At 34.6% G+C, this 23,387-nt stretch overlaps 1 protein-coding gene across 2 annotated transcripts in view; it reads left to right on the plus strand.

The window, feature by feature from the left end:
* Positions 1-17,022, plus strand: part of LOC140439056 (heparan-alpha-glucosaminide N-acetyltransferase-like) — a 28,127-nt gene extending 11,105 nt beyond the window's left edge. For both annotated transcript variants that reach the window (XM_072528701.1, XM_072528700.1), the window contains exons 4-10: positions 6,947-7,118; positions 9,490-9,694; positions 9,805-9,981; positions 10,291-10,400; positions 11,650-11,816; positions 12,569-12,755; positions 16,654-17,022. In XM_072528701.1, the coding sequence (XP_072384802.1) occupies positions 6,947-7,118; positions 9,490-9,694; positions 9,805-9,981; positions 10,291-10,400; positions 11,650-11,816; positions 12,569-12,755; positions 16,654-16,972 (1,337 nt within the window). In that variant the 3' untranslated portion in view covers positions 16,973-17,022. The remainder of the gene's footprint in view (positions 1-6,946; positions 7,119-9,489; positions 9,695-9,804; positions 9,982-10,290; positions 10,401-11,649; positions 11,817-12,568; positions 12,756-16,653) is intronic.
* Positions 17,023-23,387: the final 6,365 nt, after the last annotated feature.

Consider the following 23,387-nt stretch of genomic DNA (forward strand, 5'->3'; position numbering starts at 1 on the left):
TTCTTTAGATACGAGTTGGTAAGCTTCTTTTATCAACCGATCTACCGTTTTTTCTTTAAATCGACGTTGTTGAAGCCACATATCTTTTCCTTTGACTCCACACCATCTTAATCTGGTTCAGCTTGCATTGGTAAGGCGGCAGTCTCAAAATCTTATCGCCATATTTTTCCGCAATTGTTTCAATTTTGTACTTGTCGTATTCGTCTCTAAATGCGGCCGCAGTATCCAGTAATTCACTTTTAAGGTAATCTTCCTCGAACAAAATGTTATTTTCAATTAGCTAATCCTTGATTTGCCTTTTGCTCTACAATTTCTTCAGAAAATCAAGTTTGCCGGAGTGGTATGACACCTTATCCAAAACGACAACGTTTTCTTTGTCTTTCGGCAAGTTTGGAATTAACGTCTGCTCAAACCAATCTTTATATAGATCCCTGTCCATTTCGTCGTGTTATCAGCGGTTCCCTTCTTGACCAAGAAAGTTAAGTCAGCCCATGCCACAAAACCAGTTTCTCTTCCAGCATAAAGAAGAACAAACCGAGAACCTCTTTGGGTTGAAGCTTACAGTCCAGTAGAGAGCCCTTTTATGAAGGCATCTCGTGAATTCTTCATTGTTGTGTCCCTCCATTCCTTTTTGACTGAAGCACGGACGTTGGTCCAATACTTATCGGTATAAACAAGGTGTACATTATCCTTCTTCCTCAATGTCTTTATTTGTCTGAAGTACTTGTGTCTCCAGGATATGATATCTTTTTTTTTCCATCATTATCGAATCTTGACCTCTTTTAGCATACTCAAAACCCATATCATTTAGTAGCCCACGAAATGCGGTTTTTGAAAAAGCTGTTAGGTCTTCATCATTCTTCACTCTGTTCATTATGCTGTCAACAGCTGGTGGTATGTTTTCCAAAAAAAAAATCATGGGCAATTTTGCTTATTCGACATTTCACACCCTCATTGTAATTATTCTCACGTGAATTGGACTGGAATCTGTTTTTCTCATTTTTGAAGTTATACTTCTATACGCACGGTCGGCGTTGGAAATTTGCATGAGAGTGAATTTGTGAAACCATTACATATGTAAGATAATGAGTAAGAGAGAGACAGAGGATATATTTTCTCTCTCTTCCTCTCTCGAGAATAAAAATGTTCCTTTTGTATTATATATTTAATATTATATAGGTATATTATATATATAATATTGTATATATATATATATATATATATATATAATATTATATATAATATAATATGTATTAATATTATTATTTATGTGATGTGTTTTGTATTATTTAAAATTAAACGTTTATAATTATTTTAGCTTTTGTATTTCAAATTAATCACTGTTTTACAGAGAACTGTCAATTTTGAAATCCGTTATTGCCATGTCTAATTGGCAAATCCTTTACGTGTTTGGTTAATACGCTGGTGGTTGTGAGTTCGAATCCAATTATGAATTTCCTTTTTTATTTTTGAAATATTTAAAAACCTCACGTTAATCTTATTAAATATATGTAATATACGCAAAAAACATAAATTTTAAAATAAAATGAAAATTTACAACAAAATCCGAGTTGTTGGTTTTTTATTTTTATTTTCGTAAAGTAAGTTTTAAATATTGGTAGTTTTAAATACTTATGAATATTACATTTTAATTTATATTGTATTTTTATATTGAATTATGTTGCAGTGTATTTATTGTATTGTAATTTTTATATTAATAACAAAATAAACAATGAATTTTACTGCAGAGTGTGTGTAAAATTTATTTTGCATTCAACTCCTTTTATACATATATAAAAATAAAAATATATATTTTCATTAAAATATTGATACAATCCTTCATTTACTATACTCCTATTACAGGTTAAATGTTTATATACAGCAAAAGATGCACCATATACCTATATAACCAATTCTTTTTCTCTTTCTGCTCTCTCTTACCTATAGCATTACATATGTAATGATTGTGCAGATTGACTCCTATATAAATATTTAACGGCGAACGCGTGTATAGAAGTATAACTTCTACCGGCAGTCCCACTGGACTGCCACACCCGTTTTTTTTTACCGGTTTCAGTCCATCTTGCGATGCCATAAATTTTCGCCCTTTTGCAAATGTCATCGGAAGTCTATCGGAATTAGAGCATGGAGAAGAGTTGCCAGAGACAGGGGCGAATGGAGGATTGTTTCTGAAGAAGGCTTTGGCTCATAAAGAGCTGTAACGCCACTGATGATGATGATTGAAAATTAATAAATATATGTAGATAAGCTATCCACAATGAGTTTTTGATATATTTTACTTTATTTATACTTTTTTCTTCATGTTATTGTTTAGTTCGACAATGTAACTCTTTTATGTATACATCGATGATTAAAAATCATGCTTTAGTTGAAACAATAATAATGACAGTGTGCGGTAGTTTTCATCACATCTGGTAGTAGTTCCTTTTTTGTGTAGCGGTATATAAGTTGAGGTATACCAACCAGATGGCCATTTTCCTGAGTTCCAAACAGAGACACAGAGAGAATGGATAATATGTAATCCTTTGTTACCTATTAACTGTAGTATTTCACCTGGTATTGAATCAATGCATTGGGATTTATTTCTCTTTAATAATTTAATTGCATCTTTAACGCCAGCGAGTAAGACAGTAGGTTCTCTAGGGTAGTCAGAGGGCCACTGATTTTCTTCTGGTACCTCATTATTTTTATATAGCTCGCCACAGTAGTTTCACCATGTTTTCAAAATTTCGTCAGTATCGGTCTTTAGATTACCTTCCTTATCTATTACAGAGCACGTTAGAGATTTAAATTCTCTGGTAAGGAGTTTGATCTTCTAAAATAAATCCTTTAATTCATTTCGACAGCCATGCTCCTCTATCTCTCTAAATATTTGAGAGATGTAATCAGTTTTGTCTTTGCTGCACTATTTTCTGATTTCTTTTGATAACGCTATGTATTCATCGTTTGTTTCGTATCTTGTTTTATGTTCTTTTCTGTGTTGTATCGCAGTCCACGTATTATCGGATATCCACGGCTTACGATCCATGGAAACAGCTGCCTCACAGTCTTTTGCAGCCTCGATTACCTTATCTTTGAGATAGATCCAAGTGATCTCAGAGTCACTATATACTTAATTTAAATAAACAGCTTCTTCTAGGTTTTGTTGGAAGTCATTGATTTTTGATGGATTTGGAGACATGACTTTTAAGGGGTCTTCTTTTGGGGAATTTAAAACGAAGTGGAACGTTCAATGCTACGAGTTGATAATCGCTTCCACAGTCTGCGCCAGAATATGTTTTACAGTTGATGGCCGACGACTTCCATCTTGTTGATCTTCTTAGGATGTATATAGTGTATTTGATTTCTTGTTCGTTCATCTGGACTGCGCCATGTGTATAACCTCCGTGGATGATTTTGATAGAACGTGTTTGTAATTGTTACATGTTGTTCTTCACAGAACACCACTAGACGGTCGCAGTAGCGCACCTAGAATTTGTCTCTGGGGGGGGGGAGGTTTTGGTTGGCCACCAAAATTTTTTATGGGTTACCTCCATTTTGAGTCCTTAAAATATGTAAGTAACAGTGTCGGAATAGGGTCTGGGGGGGGGTTTAACCCCCAAAACCCCCCCTCGGTGCGCCACTGGACGGTCGCTATTCTCATATCTCTGTCCCAGTCCATTTTTGCCCAGCACTCCTTCAATATTTTCATTAGATGAACCTACTTTGGCGTTAAAGTAGGGTCATCAGCAGGGTTTATGAAGAACAACACTTGAGAAGAAAAATAAAACAACCTAATAACAACGTTTCTCGCTATATCTCAAGTCGTAAAATACTAGTCCTAGTTTACTATTTTATGTATTTGTTCCAATTTATTTTAAATGACCTAAATATTTGCGTATTGAAGATGTATCCTGGTTTATTATTGTTTATGCTCAAATACTCTGTTTAATATTGCGAACGACGTCATTATCTTCTATTTGTTGTACCAATATTTACGTAATGAGTTTCAAATGTATCGGACATACAGTTAATTCCCTATTAATTCTGAAAATCGCATACGTATCAAGATGGATTAGTTTCGCTATTAAATATTCGATTTGCATCAAAGGGATAAAATCCTTTTGAAGGGTAATTAAATGCGAATATAATCGATACTGTAATGTCGTGTAACAGTAATTGACTCTATAAACGGTTACAAACTCTTGTATATTGCATCAACATTTCTAAAGTAATTACTTGTTAGAAAATACGACGATGTAGTGAAAAATTCTTAGTCTAGCATAGAAGAAAATAAAATTTGTGAATCAAAATATTTTTTCCACGAGAAAAATAAGTTCCTGTAGCTGGCTGTATACCATGTATCACAAAAAATTTATTAAAATCCTTTATAAAAGGTATACAGTGTGTAAAAGCCAAATTGAATAAATTCATTATTTAGGTTACTGTACATATTAATAAAAAATCCCGAAACACTTCAAATTTAAATTATAACTTGACATTCTTTAACGTGAAAATGCAACCCCTACCTTTAACCCCCTTAGAATGACAGGTACAACCCCCAATTTTTAAAATAGGAAGTATAGGCTTGTGATATATCGTTTGAAAGGTCTTTTCATTCTCCATTCAAAAATGTTGTCGCTTTCAAGTTTATTAAGATTAATTAAGATAAAATAAATTAAAATCATGTGGTTAGGTTAGGTTAGGTTAGGTTAGGTTAGTAATTAGTTACCGAAATTCGCTACAATACAATCAAAAACTAAAATGTAATGCAAAACGTAATAAAATGTAGAACACGAAAAAGAACTATGAATGTTAATGAAGTAGATGTTCAAAATGTTCACCGCGAACGTCTTGGCAACATCCTAATCTCAAATAAAACTGTCTTCTAACATTATTTAACATAACAGTCGTGATCGGCCTAATCGCAAGCGTTATTCGTTCTTTTAAGTAATTTAAATCAAAAGATTTAGTTTTGTACACATGGCTCTTCACATATCCCCATAAAAAGAAATCTAATAATGTAAGATCGGGTGATCGCGCTGGCCATTCAATCGATCCTCGCCTCCCTATCCACCGATTGGGAAATATTGTATCGAGGTACTGCCGGACATTAAGTTGGTAATGTGGTGGTGCTCCATCCTGCTGAAACCATATCGTATTCGCTGGAACTTGAGGGTTTCCTGGATCAGGATATAAATTTGCCAACGTTGGAATGACATCATTTTGAAGTAGTGCCAAATAATTGTTGCCATTCAAGTTGCCCTCAATGAAAAAGGGACCAATGATATTGTTTCCTACAATCCCTGCCCAAACATTAACCTTTTGAGGGTATTGAGTGTGTTCTTCTCTCATCCAGTGAGGATTTTCCGTGGCTAAGTAACGGCAATTTTACCGATTAGCATGACCGTTAAGTGAAAAAGTACACTCATCAGAAAACATAACGTCTTCTAATTGGATAATATTGTTATCCAACATGTCCATCATTTGCTCACAAAAAAAAGTTCCCCTATCAAAATCGTCTTCCAAGAGTCTCCTCAGTAGGTATCATCTTATAGGGATGCAATTTATTTTCTTTTAATATGTTTACTATCGATGTATGGCTAGCATTGAATGTAGTGGATGCCTGTCTACTCGATGTATGTGGATTTTCCTGAAACTCAAGCAACACATCTAATTTGAGTTCATCACTCAGTGCATTGGAAGCTGCTTTTTTTATCAGCCTTACATGACCAAACTCTCGAAACTGCTTCTCTATTTTACTTATTGTTCCTTGTGATATAGGCGGTAAATTAGGAAATTTCTCATGAAATAGGCGAGTTACTTCCTGTTGTGTTCGGGTGTTATCTCCGTAACCAATCATTTGTAAAACTATTATTTTATGAATTTCCGTTAATCTAACCATTTTTCAGAATTGAATTGAACGAACTTTTTACTTAAATTAAAATACTGACAACTTAAATAAAACAATTTACTAATGCGTGTTAAAATAACGTTGCCACGGAAATTCTTTAAAGTTTTTTAATGGTTACCATCTAAAAACCACATTGCTATGGGTTTTGTTCACTTTCTTATTATCAAGACCTAAACGGGAAATAAGTTTTGAGTATATTTTAGCGAATTTCGTTAACCACATGATTTTAATTTATTTTATCTTAATTAATCTTAATAAATTTGAAAGCGACAACATTTTTGAATGGAGAATGAATGAGACCTTTCAAACGATATATCACAATCCTATACTTCCTATTTTAAAAATTGGGGGTTGTACCTGTCATCCTAAGGGGGTTGAAGGTAGGGGTTGCATTTTCACGTTAAAGAATGTCAAGTTATAATTTAAATTTGACGTGTTCCAAGATTTTTTATAAATATGTACAGTAACCTAAATAATGAATTTATTCCATTTGGCTTTTACACACTGTATAATTAAAAAACCCAACCGGGCTATATCAAAACAACAAAACGTTTTCGGAATCCATATTCCATCATCAGTGTCCTAAAAAGTATATAACCACTTTAATTAAAAAGAACGTGAAATTTAAATTTTGACCAAAGTTAATGCAAAATGTGGTTAATACTTACTAGGTGTACATGTTTTGAGCCACTAAATATCTGGGTAAAAACCCGGTAAAAGTTATTAGTTTAAATCTATTTTAAATTATTAGATCTTATATGTTAACATGTTAGAGTTACCAGTGGATTTGATAACATGGCAACTTAAGACTTTACATCGAGTTGCTGGTCCTGAGGCAAAATATGATTTATTCAACGTACTCTTCTTCTAAATGGATATACTTATTACAACGAATTTACAATGGTTCTACATCTTTCAAAAAAATTAATCTTGCTCTTTCGTAGTAGAATACATTATATAAAACACATTTTACGAAATAAAAAATTTATTATCTACTTATATTCCCTACCTAATTTTTGATTTTTATTTTAGCAATTTTAACAATAATTTTGATATATGTTGCAATATTTATATTAATTTATGCCAGCTGCCGACTTTGGAAAAAAATTGTAGCAAAGAAAACCGTTGATAGGACCAACACAGAAATTAATTCTTCCGCAACTCCAAAGAAAGAGAGAATTTCATCGTTGGATGCATATAGAGGGTAAGTATGCAAGATTATACAAGTTATAGAACACTATAAGTGAATATATATCGCTACCCTTGCTACAGGAAGGCTGCGACTCAATTAAACCAAAGTTTGTCTTTGACAAACCCCTGCAAAATCAAAACAAGACAATATAGGGAAACAAACGTGGCAAATGCGTATTGCATATACACCGATTGCTCCAGAATGGAAGAAAACTCAGGATGCGGGATATACTCCAGATCACTGAACTTAAGAATAAAGTTGGGTATGGGCAAAAATGCCAGTGTAGTTCAGACAGAACTGGCTGGTATCTCCATAGCCGCAAAAGAGATAACCCGAAAAGTATCGCCGGGAAAACTGTAATAACCTGCACAGATAGCAGACAAGCGCTACTAACCTTGAATAGACCACGTGTCACATCATAGTTAGTAATGGAGTGTCACGAGTCACTAACTCAAGCTTCGGATGTTAATACCATCATCCTGAGGTGGGTTAAAGGACACAATAGGAATAAAGGCAACCGCATTGTTGACTAATTGGCTAAGAAAGCGGCAGGCCTAATACTCTTAGGACCTGAGGATCTTTTTGGTTGGTCAACTACAACAATCGCAGAAATTGTCAAATGTCACATAAAATATGGGAATAAGAGCAAGGATGTAGACTTGCCAGGGTAACATTAAGTATCCTTGAAAATTCAACATCAAAAAAGTACTTGAAAATGACCAGGAAAAGCCTACGCTTGGCAGTTGTTTTTTTAAATGGTCATTATCAACTAAGCAAACACCTCCACACACTGGGGCTAGTAGACACACCTCTATGCAGGAAGTGTGAACAAGAAGACGAAATTGTAGAGCATGTCCTATGTGAATTCTCGGAGTTATCGGTAATACGAGAGTACGCGTTCGGCGAGTCCTGGTCTGCACCTGCCCACATAAGGGAGATGTCCCCTGGTGACTTATCCACCTTCCTAGAAAGTGCAACAAGAAAATTGGAACAAGAAAACAAGAAAATTGGAATATCTCGGACATATTACACGTGGAGAGAAATACACCTTGCTCCAACTGATTATGCAGAGAAAGATCCAAGGAAAGAGAAGCATAGAGAGGCGTAGAATGACATGGCTGCGCAACCTGAGAGAGTGGTACGGATGTACATCAAATGAACTGTTCAGAGCAGCCGTCTCAAAAGTCCGAATAGCTATGATGATTGCCGACTTTCGCCGCGGAGATGGCACTTGAAGAAGAAATGGCAGAATGCACAATGAGCTAATGAGACGACGGCTCCCTATGAGGATGCACAATGGGTCAATTGTGGCTCAAAAGTGCTCTGAAACTTAACTCGCCCTCCCTACTTTACAGATACAGATGCAAAAGTGAATATATGCATTATAGAATAATCTTAGATATGCAGACGGTACAATCTTCCTTGCGGACAGCAGATAATGGCTCTGAACATACAAAAAAAAACAAAAATCATGATTATCCCATATGCAATTACTTGCGATGTGAGCTAAATGAACAATGGGAACGCAGCCTTGAAATAAAATGATGCATTGAGCTGGCCAAAAGCACTTTCAATTATATGGAAGCAGTATTATGGAATGGAAAACTGGGAATAGAAATCAGAACAGAGTATTGAGCTGCTAGGTATTCTCTGTCCTTTTATATGGAAAGCCTAGACAATTACTGACGCAATTGAAAAAAGACTTGTCAGCTTTGAGATGTTATGTTATGATATCGAAGAATGTGGAAAATATCATGGATACAACACGTAACAAACACGGAAATATTAAGAAAGATTAAAAAAAATACCCAACACTATAAAAGAACGAAAAACAACTAAATTGGTCACAAACTAAGAGAAAAAAATATGAGTTATTGCGATTGGTTATTCAAGGGAACGTGGAAGAAAAAGAGGACCGGGGGAGACCGGGTTAAAAAATTTAAAGCGCTAAATTTAAAGTGGAAAAACAACAATAGGACTCTTCAGAACTGCTTCAGACAGAGTAAAATGAGCCGTGATGATTGTCATGTCCTTAAACGATGAGACACACGAAAAAGAAGATACAAGATTAAAGATAAATGATTATTACGGGTATTGGATAACCTGATAAAGTCGTCGAAGAATATTTTTTGGGAAATAAAGTTTCTCGATGAAAGTAAATAAATAGATACCAGATTCATCCTTTTCTGCTTTGTCGTAAATCAGCGAAATGATGATTTTATCAACATATTTACCTAAAGTAATCTAGTGATCCCTACTCCTTTGTCTTCTTGTTTATGTTCTGAATTTTGCTTCAATTATGTATAGATTTAATCGAGACCTTGTTCTTGAAGCTTTTATCGAATATTGCATACAAAACTTTATTATTTTTTATCATTTACAGCTTAACCATACTTTTTATGATATTTGCCAATTATGGACAAGGTGGCTACACCGTGATCGAACATGCACGTTGGAACGGCCTGCATGCTGCTGACTTGGTATTTCCATCTTTTTTGTGGATTATGGGAGCATGTATACCCATAGGAATGGTTTCGAATTTTAAGAAAAATATAAGTAACAGGGATATGATCTGGACCATTACAAAGGTAAGATGAAAAGCAATGTATTTGAAGTAAAGCTTTTTTCGTCTGTTCGATTAGTACAGTATTTAACGCATAGATTGATTTATTGAAAAAATAAAATTTAACTTTTCTAGAGGTCTCTAAAACTATTCTGCTTGGGATTATTCTTAAACGGTGGTTCCGATATAAATTATCTGCGAATATTTGGAGTGTTACAAAGACTAGGAATTGGATATTTTGTTGCAGCTGTATCTTTAGTATATTTAATGCAGAGAAAACAAAATGATGAAAACGAGGAAGGTTCGTGGTGGGTAAGTATGTTTTCAATAAATATATTACGGTGCTGTTATTGATCGGAATGCTCAATAAAATAATCTTAGAAAGAGAAACAAATCGCTTGCGCTTGGATATGTTCAACAAGGAAAATGCAGTATACCGTAAAATATACAGTATAGCGCTCCTATATGTTAGTCCCATGTTTTCAAATTTCGAAGTTTTTTTTGGAACTTTTTCAATTTTACATAATAAAGCGAATAAAAAGCATTGAATAAAGATCTTTTGTAACTTAACGCATTACAGGTTTTAGAAATACCCATTAATATTAAATACATGTATTGCAGAAATACTTTAAGGACCTAAAGAGAATTTATAAAGCCTGGTTACTAGCTCTTGCTGTCCTGATATTACATACAATATTAATATTTGCTGTAGCAGCTCCAGGATGTCCTAGGTATGTATAATTTCCTATCATAATGAGACTACAAGACTCAAAATTCTGAGATTACTCAGGTCGAGCGCACACGACGTAAGTATTTTAAAATAAGAGTTGAAAACTAGTGGGAAACTAGTCTCATGCGGATCGCCTTGTGGGCGAATCCTCGTGCAGTTACGACGCCGACGCTAATAAAATAATTACAAGTACGTTCAGACCGTAGTTTTTAAACAGTTGCTCCGTGGGCGCTCGACTTGGTACTTGAAATTGGTAAATTATGTGATTAGCAGGTCTTAATTTTTTTAATAAACTATTTATAATCTACTCGTTATAAGTTTCTCAGTGTTTTCTATAATATTCCACTTTTAAAGACAATCTTGAAGCAAATTAAGGCAGTTCTAGAGTTTTTCTAGCGCTTGTAGTTGATATTCTTTTATTGATATTGTCTCAGTATCGTCAGCGAAGGTCGATATAATAATGTAGGTAAGGGAAGTCGGCAAATTGGATCCGTAACTTCGGGATAAGGATTGGCTCTGAGGATCGGGGCATGTCGAACTTGGCGAGGAAGCGGGTCACGGCTGACGTGCCGAGCCTGGGCGAGGTGAAGTGAGCCTAATTCTTACGAGTTGGGTTTCATGGATCCGAGTTCGGTCCAGTGCCTTGGCCTCCCGCGGAACCGTCTTGCTGCGAGGCTCTGAGTTACTTTCGGGTGCTGGGATGTCATCTTCGGCCGCCAATCAACGGTCAGCTCAGAACTGGCAGAGCAGATCAGTTAAGTTAGTTATTGGAATATCAGCTTTATAAATTTGATACAAGTATGAGCCTGCATTAGCTATTCATAGTGAAACAAATTCTAAATTCAAATCGTGGGAATATTTGTATGTCTCTAGTATTTTGTATAGGTAATATTTCAATGAATGTTTAGTAATTATGTATGTTCCTGCGTGAGCCCTGGATTATTGGCTGAAGAGTCTAGTATTTTTACGACAGTTCTATTTGTAGAATAACTTTCAAAGAATAATATTATGTCAACGTTGTCAACAGCGATTTTCTATACGTGTCTTGGAAGGACAAAGCAAATCATGCTAATTTGGTTTAATAGTTGATTAAAAGGTGATATTGTAATGCTGATAATTTGTTCTGAGTTTTCATGATCTAGTTATTGCTGGATCTGTTTCGAAAAGATCTAATACTGTCATTAATTTGGTTAAGGACACACCCCTCTAAGGTCCAACAAAAAAATTGTGAAAACATTATTTGATTTTAGAGGTTATATGGGTCCAGGTGGACTGCATAAAAACAGTTCTTACAAACACTGCGTAGGGGGAGCTACCGGATATATTGATGGATTAATTCTCGGAAATCATAGATACCAACATCCTACCATTTATAAAACTTACGAATCCAAACCGTTTGATCCAGAGGGAGTAGTAGGTAAGATTTTCAAAAATATTCAGATTTCTGTAATACTTAATGGTGCGATTTTTTACTAAAAGCAAACTATGAAATAAACTTTGGCCATTTTAATTACGACATTACTATAGTAAGCAAAATTTTATTGGCAGCCACAAAGAAACAACAACATATAATACGTGTACAAAAGAAGTACGATTTTTTTATGCACAATTATGGTGAAAAATGTCGTCGAAAAAAAAGGAAAAATATTTTAAAAAGGACGTATGTTTGGACAGTGATCACATGTACTCAACAAGAGAGTTAAAAAGGAAAGGTTGCTATGATGAAGACAACGAGGAAAAAGTAGAAGTTTTCAAGGATACCACTAAAAAGCAAGCAAAAAATGAAGCAACAAAGTCGATTGATTATTAGGAATGATAAGCAACCTAGCAGATGACATTAAGAAAATAAGAAAAGACTCAAAAAACAAAGAACAAACTGAGAAGAACTGTAAACCATAATTTATTTATGTAACTTTAGAGGAAAAAGGTTCGTCATAGAATGTGAAAAAGGAATAGCAAACAGGAGTTTAGTCTGGATGGAAATAATCACGAAAGAAACAACAGAGATGAAAAATACTTAGAGCTATCGAGCAAAGAAAAAAAAGTAAAGATGTTCGAGAAAAAGAAGAGAAACTACTGTTTAAGAAAGAAACTTATTAAGCTATGGGTCATTATCAAATGCCTTTACAAATTTGTTAATTGGTTCCTTTATTAAATATTTTCTTTCAGGATGTCTAACTACAATATTTCATATCTTTCTTGGAGTCCAAGGAGGCATGATTCTTATATCATACAAATCACATAGCCAGCGACTATTAAGATGGTTATTTTGGGCGGTCATCCCTGGAATGATTGGTGGAGCGTTATGTGGATTCTCAAAGGAGGACGGTTTCATTCCAGTTAACAAAAATTTATGGTAAGTAAATCTATAAATTAAGTTTAATTCATTTGTATCTCAACTGAGATAGGATGATAAAGTTAACGACACTAAAAACCAACTAACTGAAATAATGGAACGTTTATCAGCAATTGAGAACTCTATCGAATTAGTAAAAGAGGTATTAGGTTCTTTAAAGACTACTATATCTGCTGGATTGGAGAATATTTCACCATTTTTATATCATACTTGTGCATATAGTTTCTTCTTCTTCTTTTTCCACTTTATAAGCGATTTAGCTTGTTCATTGGCAGATTAATATCCCTATGAAAGGTTGTCACTCCATCGTTTTGCGCGGTCATCTGATACTTCTTCTGCCGATTCGTGACTTATCTCTTGCTATTTTGACGACACGGGTCTCCTCCATTCTGCTTATGTGGTTACTCCATTATTTTTTTTTCTATTTTGTGTTCATTCATTTATACACTGTGCGTTACATTTTCTTCTAATGTCTTTATTTCTATTTCGATCTCTCTGCGTATTTCCTGTAATTCTTCTCAGTACTCTAATCTCTGCTGTTTCTAGTAGCATTTGCATTGTAGTATCGGGTCTTGTTTCTGGGGCATATGTCATTATTAGTCTTATACTGGCTTTATAAATTCTTGACTTCATCTCAGTGTTAATGTGCCTGTTTCGCCATATAGTGTTATTAAGGCATCCTGCCACTCTATTTGCTGTTTGTACTTGACCTCTCACTTCTTTGTCCAGGTCTCCATAGTTAGACAGTGTAATTCCAGGTATTTTATTTCCATTACTTGTTCAATACTGATGCCATCAATTTATATTTTACATCTGGTTGGTTCTTTGCTGACTACTATTCTTTTAGTTGTCTGAGATGAACTTGTCATATTAAATTTTTTTGCTCTTATGTTAAATCTGTGGACCAGTCTTTGCAGACTATCTTTATCTTGGGCTATCAATATTGCGTCGTCTGCATAACAGAGTATTTTGATTTCTTTGTTTCCCATTCTGTAATAAGTATCCTCTTCATTTTTTAAAGTTTTTGATGATGTTATCCATGATCAAATTGAATAGCATGGGGCTCAATGATTCCCCATGTGTTATTCCGCTGCCTATTTCTATAGGTTCTGTAAGTTGTCCATCTATTCTGACTTCCATTTTGTTGTTTTGGTAGATGTTTTTGATAAATTTTATAATATTTATTATATGTTTTGTTCTGCTGAAGATGGGGAAGGAATCTTCTTCTTCAAGTGCCATCTCCGCGGCGGAGGTCGGCAATCATCATAGCTATTCGAACTTTTGAGACGGCTGCTCTGAAAAGTTCATTTGATGTACATCCGTACCACTCTCTCAGGTTGCGCAGCCATGACATTCTACGCCTCCCTATGCTTCTCTTTCCTTGGATCTTTCCCTGCATGATCAGTTGGAGCAAGGTGTATTTCTCTCCACGTGTAATATGTCCGAGATATTCCAATTTTTTTGTTTTTATTGAATTTAAAATTTCCATTTCTTTGTTCATCCTTCTCAGAACCTCTTTGTTTGTGATGTGTTCTGTCCATGCTATTTTAAGAATTCTTCTGTACACCCACAGCTCAAATGATTCCAGTTTTTTCATTGATGTAGCATTCAAGGTCCAAGATTCCATTCCATAAAATAAGGTCGAAAAAACATAGCACCTCGCCAACCTAACTCTTAGTTCCAGTTTTAAATCCCTGGTACATAGAACTCTTCTCATTTTGTTAAAATTTGCTCTAGCCTTTTCTATTCTTATTTTTATCTCCTGATTGTAAATATTTCTTCTTTTGTAATATATGGACCTATTTCTTCTGACGTAAGTTCTATGTGCTCCAGATCTCCTCTTTCATCATCGAACAATTCATCGATATATTCTGCCCATCTTTGTATTTTCTCGTCCGTATGTGTTATAGCAGTACCGTGTCTATCCAGAATTGCACAAGTGGGATTTTGTTTTCTTAGTCCTGCCAGTTCTTTGACTTTCTTGTGTAGGTTAAACAGATCATATTTATTTTGAAGGTCTTCGATCTCTTTGCATTGCTCTTCAAAGTATTTTTCTTTTGCCTGCTTTATCGTCTTTCTAATCTCGTGGTTTATCTCTCTGTATTTATTGTTATCCTTGTTTTTAAATTGTCTCCGTTGTTCCATCATATTGAGTATCCCGTCATTCATCCATTCCTCTTTTCTCCTTGAGGAAGTCTTTAATATTTCTTTACAGGGTTCCAGTAGACAATCTTTTAGTCGATTCCAGTACTCGTCAATATCGTTGGTGTTTGTGTTCAATTTGTTGCAGTTCACATGCAGTTCATGTTGGAGGCATTATTTTACTTTAGGTTCTTTAAGTTTTCTTGTGTCTATTGTAGGGATTCTTTGATGTCTTTTAATATTTTTAAGGGTGAGTGTAATTTTGGCTATAAGTGGATTGTGATCTGAGGCCACGTCTGATCCAGGATATGCTTTTACGGCTTTAACAGCATTACGGTATCTTTCATTGATCATAATGTAGTCTATCTGGTTCCTGACTACTTTCTCCGATGTATCTGCGGGCGATCGCCATGTATACAGTCGTCTGTTTGGTAACATAAAAAATGTGTTTGTAATAATAAAGTTCTGCTCTTGACAGAATTGTAACAGACGGTCTCCTCTCTCGTTTCGATTTCCCAGACCATAGTTTCCTATACACTTTCCGCTTTGTCCCTTTCCAATCTTTGCATTGAGATCACCTAGGACTATCGTGATTTCTCTTGTTTTCGTTATTCTAAGTGCCTCTTCGATATCTCGATAAAATAATTCTACTTCTTCTTCGTCGGCATTCGCCGTAGGAGCATAAACTTGTATCAAATTCAGTTTGGCATGAGATGTCACTAACTTCAGTACCATTACTCTTTCTGAGATAGGGAAATAGCATTCCACCGCTCTATTAGATTTTTTATTAACTATTACTGCCACGCCGTGTCTGTGTTGGTTATTCTCGCTACCGGAATAATATATTGTGGCTTCGTCTGTTGAAAAACAACCTGAGTTTGGCCATCTAGCTTCACTGATACCCAGTACATCGATATTTAACCTGTTCATTTCTTGAATAACATTGTGCATTTTACCAGGCTGAAACATGCTCTGAACATTCCATGTTCCTATTCTAGTGTTGGACAGTCTTATTTTTTCATCTGCGTTCTTTTGACAAGGAATTCGCTGATTAACGACCTGAGAGTCCTTGTCTTCTTCTCCCCTGCCGGATCTTGGCTTCCGAGGGCCATGATCAGTAACGCCGTTATTAGTTTCTAAAACCATGATGATTTTAGGGGAAGGAATGCGAAGTCATAAAAACCATACAAACGAAAAAACTAGAATATCTGGGACACATAATGAGAGGAGAAAAGTATTCTCTGCTTAGACTCATTATCCAAGGAAAAATCTCGGGAAAGAGAAATGTTAGACGTAGGAGGATTTCCTGGTTGCGAAATTTAAGGGAGTGGTATGGATGCAGTTCAATACAGTTGTTTAGAGCTGCAGCCAACAAAGTAAAGATTGCTGTGATGGTAGCCAACCTCCGATAGGAGACAGTACTGCAAGAAGAAGAAGATAATATTAAGGGGAACTTCTCTATTATACAGAAGATGGATTACATCGTTAAATATTACTCTGTCAAACGCTTTCTTTAGGTTAATCAGACACAGAAATGCTTGTCTATTATACTCTAGTGATATAGTTTATTTAGTTTAGTACCTACAAATATTTTGTACTTTGGGCTACATAAGCTCTCTTTTGCCTTGATATCATTGTATATTAATATTAATAATTATAAACTGTTTATGATGCAAATATAAAATCTAGATTTAAATATTTAAATAACCATTAAACAACTCTTCACAAAAAATTATTAATTTTCTTTTTGTTTTAGGTCGTTGTCTTTCGTCTTGGTGACTACCTGTTTTTCATTCTTTATGTTGAGTCTTTTCTACCTTCTTGTAGATGCCAAAAAATGGTGGTCAGGTAAACCATTTACGTTCGTGGGCCAAAACGCTATATTGCTGTATATCGGACACGAAATGTGTGACGGGCATTTTCCGATAAGATGGTACCTCCACAATTATAGTAGCCTAACTAATGAAGAACGCAGAACACACTTTCTGGCTCTATTGTCTGACACATGGGGCACAGGAATGTGGGGTTTGGTCGCGTATTATTTGTATAAGATTAAATACTTTTTTACTATATAGCTTTGTATTTGATAAATTAATTGTTTACAAATAAATTTTTACCATTCTTATTCTGTTAATTATTTTATGGTTGGGCGGTGGCAGCAAAAGTAGACAACATAATTAGTAATAAACTGCTTACAATATGTTTCTTCGTCCTTTCTTCTAGGGATGTTGTTCATCGCTTTATGTATTTCTCTTCTGGTATAACCATTAGAGGTGAGCGCTTTTTCAATATGAAGAAAAGGTAGTACAACTTATTGGCTTGTAATTTTGCGGAATTATGCTGTCTTTTTCTGGCTTTGGTAGCATTAGAACATGGGTCTCTTTCCATCTGTTTGAGAATTTCTTGAATCTTAGTATCGCATTTATAATATTTGTTAAGTATACTATGGCTTTCGCTGGTGAGTATTTTAGAGCCCTGTTTGTTATTTGATCTGATCCAGATGATTGTTTTGGCAAGCTGTTTTTAATTAGCTCGTTTAACTCCTCCGGTGATGTAGGAGGGATGTTTTCGTTTGGATTCTTGGGTCTTTTCCTTTGTCTTTCCACTTCTTCTACGAAGTCGATGTCCTCGTCTGGGCAGTTATTTAGTGTACACTCTCTCTCGAGATTATTCCTCAATACCTCTGCTTCTTCCTCAGTAGTGTATACTATTCCATTTTCTTCGTGTAGTGGAGGAATTGGCTTTCTATCGTTTCTAAGTATTCTTTGGAGCCTCCAAATATTTTGCATATTTGGGCCTTGTTGCTCCATGTCTCTAATATGGATTTCCCAGCTTTCACTACGGTGTTCTTGTAGTACTGTTTTGACCTCTCTGTTCAGTCTATTTGTTCTGTTTTTATCTGCTTAGTTTCTTGTCCTTCTTGCTGTCTGCTTTGCTCTGTTCTTTTCCCTTATCACATCCTTTATTTCTTGTGGTATGTATTTAAATCTTCCCGTGTGTATTTCTACTTCCTCTTCCGTAGTGCTGTTTCTGAGTGCTTGTTGGATGATGTTTTCTAACTTTAGGACTCTATCCTCTATGTCTCGTGGGTTGTCTATCACTGGAACTATATTTATTCCAGTTCTCACTAGTCTTGAAGTTTGTCCAGTTTGTTTTCTTTTTCACTCTTTTGATTGTGCTTTCTTCTTCACAAGTTCCTAGTTCTAGTAGGATAGAGCTCTAGTCTGTTGTATTTTCATTTAATGTTTGTTGTTCCGTTTCTAGTCCTAGGTTTCTAGCAACTACAATATGTATGTGTGTGGGAAGTCCGTTTCCTGGATAACGTGTCGGGTCTATGGGGCTCATTGCGAAAACGTCGTTGTTGTTTTCTAAATATATATATATATATATATATATATATATATATATATATATATATATATATATATATATATATATATATATATATATATATATATATATAGTAGTCTTCCGTTTCTATTCGCAGCTCTGTCCTTCCAGTTAGGGGATCTCGGGTTCATCAATATTTATGAACATGTTTAGGTCTTGTTCGATTAGTGGATCTTGAAATATTACGTAGGCGGAGGTAATTCTGAGTTCTCCTTGCCTCATTTGTATTCTGATTGTTCTTGCTTGCATATTATTCGGTTGTGGTTATGGTTGTGGTGCCAGAATTCTGATATGTCTTATGGCTTTTTTCACTAGTATTGCAGTGCCTCCTGATCTTCCGGTGTTATCGTTTCTGTATATGTCCTATCCCGGAAACTTAATGTCGATATTGTTAAATGATGTTGTTAGTGGGCTTTGTTTCTTTCGAATCTTTCTCTTGAGAAACTTACAAAATTTAAATTATAGCACGCCCAAAAAACTTCAGTAGATACTATCCCACATTGGCTTCGAAGGCAATGAATGATTTGAACCGACGTACCGATATAAAAAATCAGGCTTGGAAATACCATGAGTGGAAATTCTTCTCAAGCTTGATTGAAACTAGTTAAAACTGACAGTACAGCTTGTAAATTCGGAACAAAAGAAAACGATTGGTGATCACTGATAACTCGGTTACGAATAAAAGTAATTATCAGTAGTAATATTCCTAGGACATTGATAACAGACGAGATAATTTCATGACAATCGAAAGCTCGTTCCTTGATTGCTGTTACCAAGCAACGAGCTTGAGAAATTTGTCATGAAATTATGAGGCAATCATCAATGTCCGAGGGATATTCGGCGGATAATTTTTCGAAAAAAAAAATCATAACTCAACATAACGAAACATTTATTTATTAAAAGTACAGTTAGTGAAAGTACAATTATTAAAATTTAAGTTAACATTAGATTCGTTGCTGTTCATTATTTAATAATTAATTAAATATTTAATATTCCCCAAATATATTTGTGACTGTAGGTTGTATTTCTGGGAATTTTTTCTTTGATTAGCGCATTTATACTTTGAACATTCTCATTGCCGAAACGTGACATTTTGAAATTTATTTGGATGAAGTTGTCAAACTCGATCGTGTTGTCATAGGGATTGAAAATTGCACTGAATGCAATTATCAGTCTAATGTTGACATTATTGGGTGAAATTGTTCCACATGACACAAAATGACGAAACTTGAATGGTTGTTAGAACAGTCGAAAAATTATCACATTGAGTATGTGAGAGACGTGTAATTTACAAGTTACTGTTTTTTAATTATTATGTCTTCGTTTTGCTAATAATCGAGTCTCATTTAACATACCTAACAGCATAAACAATTTATTGGTCTCCAATTTAACGACTGATAGTACTGCAATTTTTTAAAAATCTTCAGGAATGTCCTTACAATCTAGTATTGTATAATTCAGTCGCTGCTATTAACCATCCTGATGAATCCGGCTGTTTTTTTAAACAAAAAACAGCACATTGCTAATGAAACTTCAACATATTGCAAATATCACGCCGCAATCGGTTTCAATAATTTAAGTATAGGTATATTTACTCTAATTAAATCAATTTAATACGGAATTCAGAAAATAGGTTATTTACGCACGGATAATTACCTATATTCCCAGTAACAAATCTCCAAAAACAAGGATGAATTATTTCGTTATTAGGAAACAGTGTTATTTGTACGTTTATTATTATAATTAGAATTATTTATTATGTATTATTTAATTACTTAATTATTTACATTTAATTATAGAATATGAGCGAAAAAACACTAGGAATAGTGTTGTTGTTTTACCTTCTTTGTTTATAATTTTAGTCGCATCAGCTAGGGAAGACCGGAGTTAGTTGTTACAATTTTTATATTTTACTTTTTTGTGCATTCAATATGTAAAATATGTATGTAAAAAGTTTTTTCTGGGTACATTTGATATATCTGGAAAAAAGTTGAAACAGCTTTAAAAAAGTCAAAGTCGTCAGGTATAATATCATAGAGGAGGACAAGAGGTCGAAAAGTTCCTCCTAATAAAATCCCAGATAATCAAAAGGAGGTACAAATTAACCCTATAACGCCGAATTTTTAATGTATTCAAAAAAAAAAAAATTTTTGTTTCTTATTACTTATTTTGCTATTATTAATTTACAGATTAAAAAAAAACAGTTTTTTTTAAATATTAGGTGTTTTTGTGAAACGTTACGAAATCGTCACAAAAGTCCTTTGTTTAGAAATAACTCATGATTTAAATTTTGAAAAGTTTTGATTTTTTGCTTAATTTTACATACATAGTAATGCACAATATCGATATAAAAGACATAATAAATTTGAAAAACATCAATTTATTATAAATTAAATACAAAAATAGAAGTTATTATGTAGTGTGGAAATGTATAAAACAGTTCTTTTCCTTTGTAATGTACAGGTGTACTTTACATTTGGTGCACATATATACTGGAGCACTTCTACAATTGATATTTTTACACCTACCCCTATCTGTGACCATGGGCAAGTGATCAAGCCCATCTAGACGTAAGTCTGCTACCGGAATACTTTTAGTGGCTGGACCTAGCTTCTTCTTTTTTGAATATTCTGCATCTGTTCTGGTTTTTGATGGACGACCCCTTTTTGATTGTTGGGTTCTTTTCCCTTCCAATAGCAGTGCCTCTGCAATGCTCATTTTGAATTCTTGGAGATTAACTATGTTTCTTTTAGGTACCTGTAAGGATTCGCAGTCTCTTCTGTAAATGAGCCAAGAGTTTACCACAGTAACATCTAAAAAGTGAAAAAACAATTTGTGATAGAACTTTTTAGATCTAATATGAATTCTGTAAAGAGCAATTAATGCATCCATTAGGTCCACTCCACCCATAAATTGGTTATAGGTTTTGACAATAGCTGGACAGGTAATTGTAATATTCTGTTTAGTCTTTTTGTCGTATCGCTCGCATGTTTCAGTAGGTTCTGCAGACGAAAATGTTGATAGCAAATTGACTACCCGATTATCAGCCCATTTTACTGCTCTGACTTCAATATTATCTACTAGAGTCGAGACTTCTTGGAAGGATCCTTTACCTTTTTTTAGTAAATCTTTATCCTTGTTTAGAGGAACTCCCGATAAGCGATTTATCCTTACTGTTCCAAGGCAATAAATTTTCTTTTTTGCCAAATGCACCATCAGAGCTAGAGAGGTAAACCAATTATCGAAATATGGGAGATGATTTGCACCTACAGGAATATGAGTGGCTAATTGCAGTACCACATTGGAACTAGCTCCTAAATCTGGTTCTCCAGTTACTGGTTGGATTTTTTCAGAATATATAAAAAAATCATACATAATTCCTTTCTCATCACAAAGAGCAAATAATTTGTAGCCCCATTTGTGTGGCTTGCTGGGTACATATTGTTTAATGCTAGATCTGCCTTTGAATGGTACTATCTGTTCATCAATACATAACATTTGAGGCATTGGAATTTCTCTAAATTTCGCCTGTAAATGATTTATCAATGGCCTTATTTTGAATAGTTTGTCATATGTGGTATTATCTTCTGGTATTGTCGAATTATCGTTAAAATGGATTTTGGATTTTATTTCTTCCCACCGATCCCTGGTCATTACTTCCGATACAATTGGACAGTTTAACTTAGTTTTCCAATACAATCTTGAGTTGGATAGTTTTACCATGGACATTGCCAGGACCCTAAAAATTGTTCCAATTCAGGAATTGACAATGACAGACTTTTATTGGGATTTTCTTGAATGGCATACAAGTTTGACTGCTCAACTATGTGAGTCAGAATATCTTCCGAAAAAAAATTTCTAAAATATTCCACAGGTCGCTTTACAACTCCAGACGGCTCTAGTTGACCTAACCATATAGGAAGTGGTTTAGCAGAATCTTCAGTTGACACATGTCGCCAAAGTGGATAGGTTTTACGACTCTTTGATTTTAATGTTTCTGGTGCAGCTACTGTTTCTCCACTGGCTTCACTTTCTTCAGTGCTATCGTCAGATTCATCTATAATAAAAAAAAGAGTATAAATGAGTCATTTCAAACTATAATACAAAGAGGCAAAGCAGTCAATACAAATGAATAGAAAATTATAAAAAGAACTATAAAAATAATTACCCAAATCCTCGAAATTAATATCAGAACCTGTATCTGTACTACTCTCATCCATTAAGAGAAGACGTTTTTTGCCATAAAACGCTGCACAATCCATAATTATTTTGATCAATCTAAAAAATCCAAAAGACGAGAGTGACGATTTCGTAACGCTTAAAATTTTCAATAAAAATACAGAAAAATAATTAATTTTAGCACATAATTACCTTCGCCAAACGATAATCGTCCTTCTAGAAGTATGTAAAAAAAATCCAACGTTCATATGCTGCTTGATTCCAATTTATAACAATAAACACTCCACAGTACACTATAACCTAACTTTTCATTAGTGCACTGTCAAACAGAAACATCTCACGTGAATGTGCCGCGCGAACGTAATCAAAACGGGTTTGCTATATTTTCACTGAAATGTAACGATACCGATCCCGTCGGCGTAGCCGTTCTACATGGGTTATTTTGTGCATAAGACCAGTGTTTATCAAACGTTACGAAAACGTCACGCTCAGCGTTATAGGGTTAAATTAATACTGGTGATTGATTCTCACTATTGTCGAAGTTCAACCAAGAGGAAATACTTACCAACTTCGAAAGAAGGAGGCTAGAGACCATAAGAAAATTGACAAAGATCGTGCTAAAATTAATAATACTTTCAGCACCTTCACTATGGATATGGAAAAGCTTTTACTGACTCCCCAATTAGAAGTGGGAAAATTATATTATAAACGGAAACTAAAAACCAACAATTTTACGGTTTATAATCTCAAAACTACTGTTGCTATTAACTACATGAATTTTGGCATGAATTGAATGGTACAAAAGTATCATCAGAAGTAGTTACATGCTTATGGAACATGCTTTCTGAGCTACCATCTGAAGTGAGTGAAGTAACATTTTATTCTGATACTGCAACAGGTCAAAATAAAAATTCTATTTTA

This window comes from Diabrotica undecimpunctata, chromosome 4 (genome assembly GCF_040954645.1).
Source record: "Diabrotica undecimpunctata isolate CICGRU chromosome 4, icDiaUnde3, whole genome shotgun sequence".
In the NCBI taxonomy this organism is placed as follows: domain Eukaryota; kingdom Metazoa; phylum Arthropoda; class Insecta; order Coleoptera; family Chrysomelidae; genus Diabrotica; species Diabrotica undecimpunctata.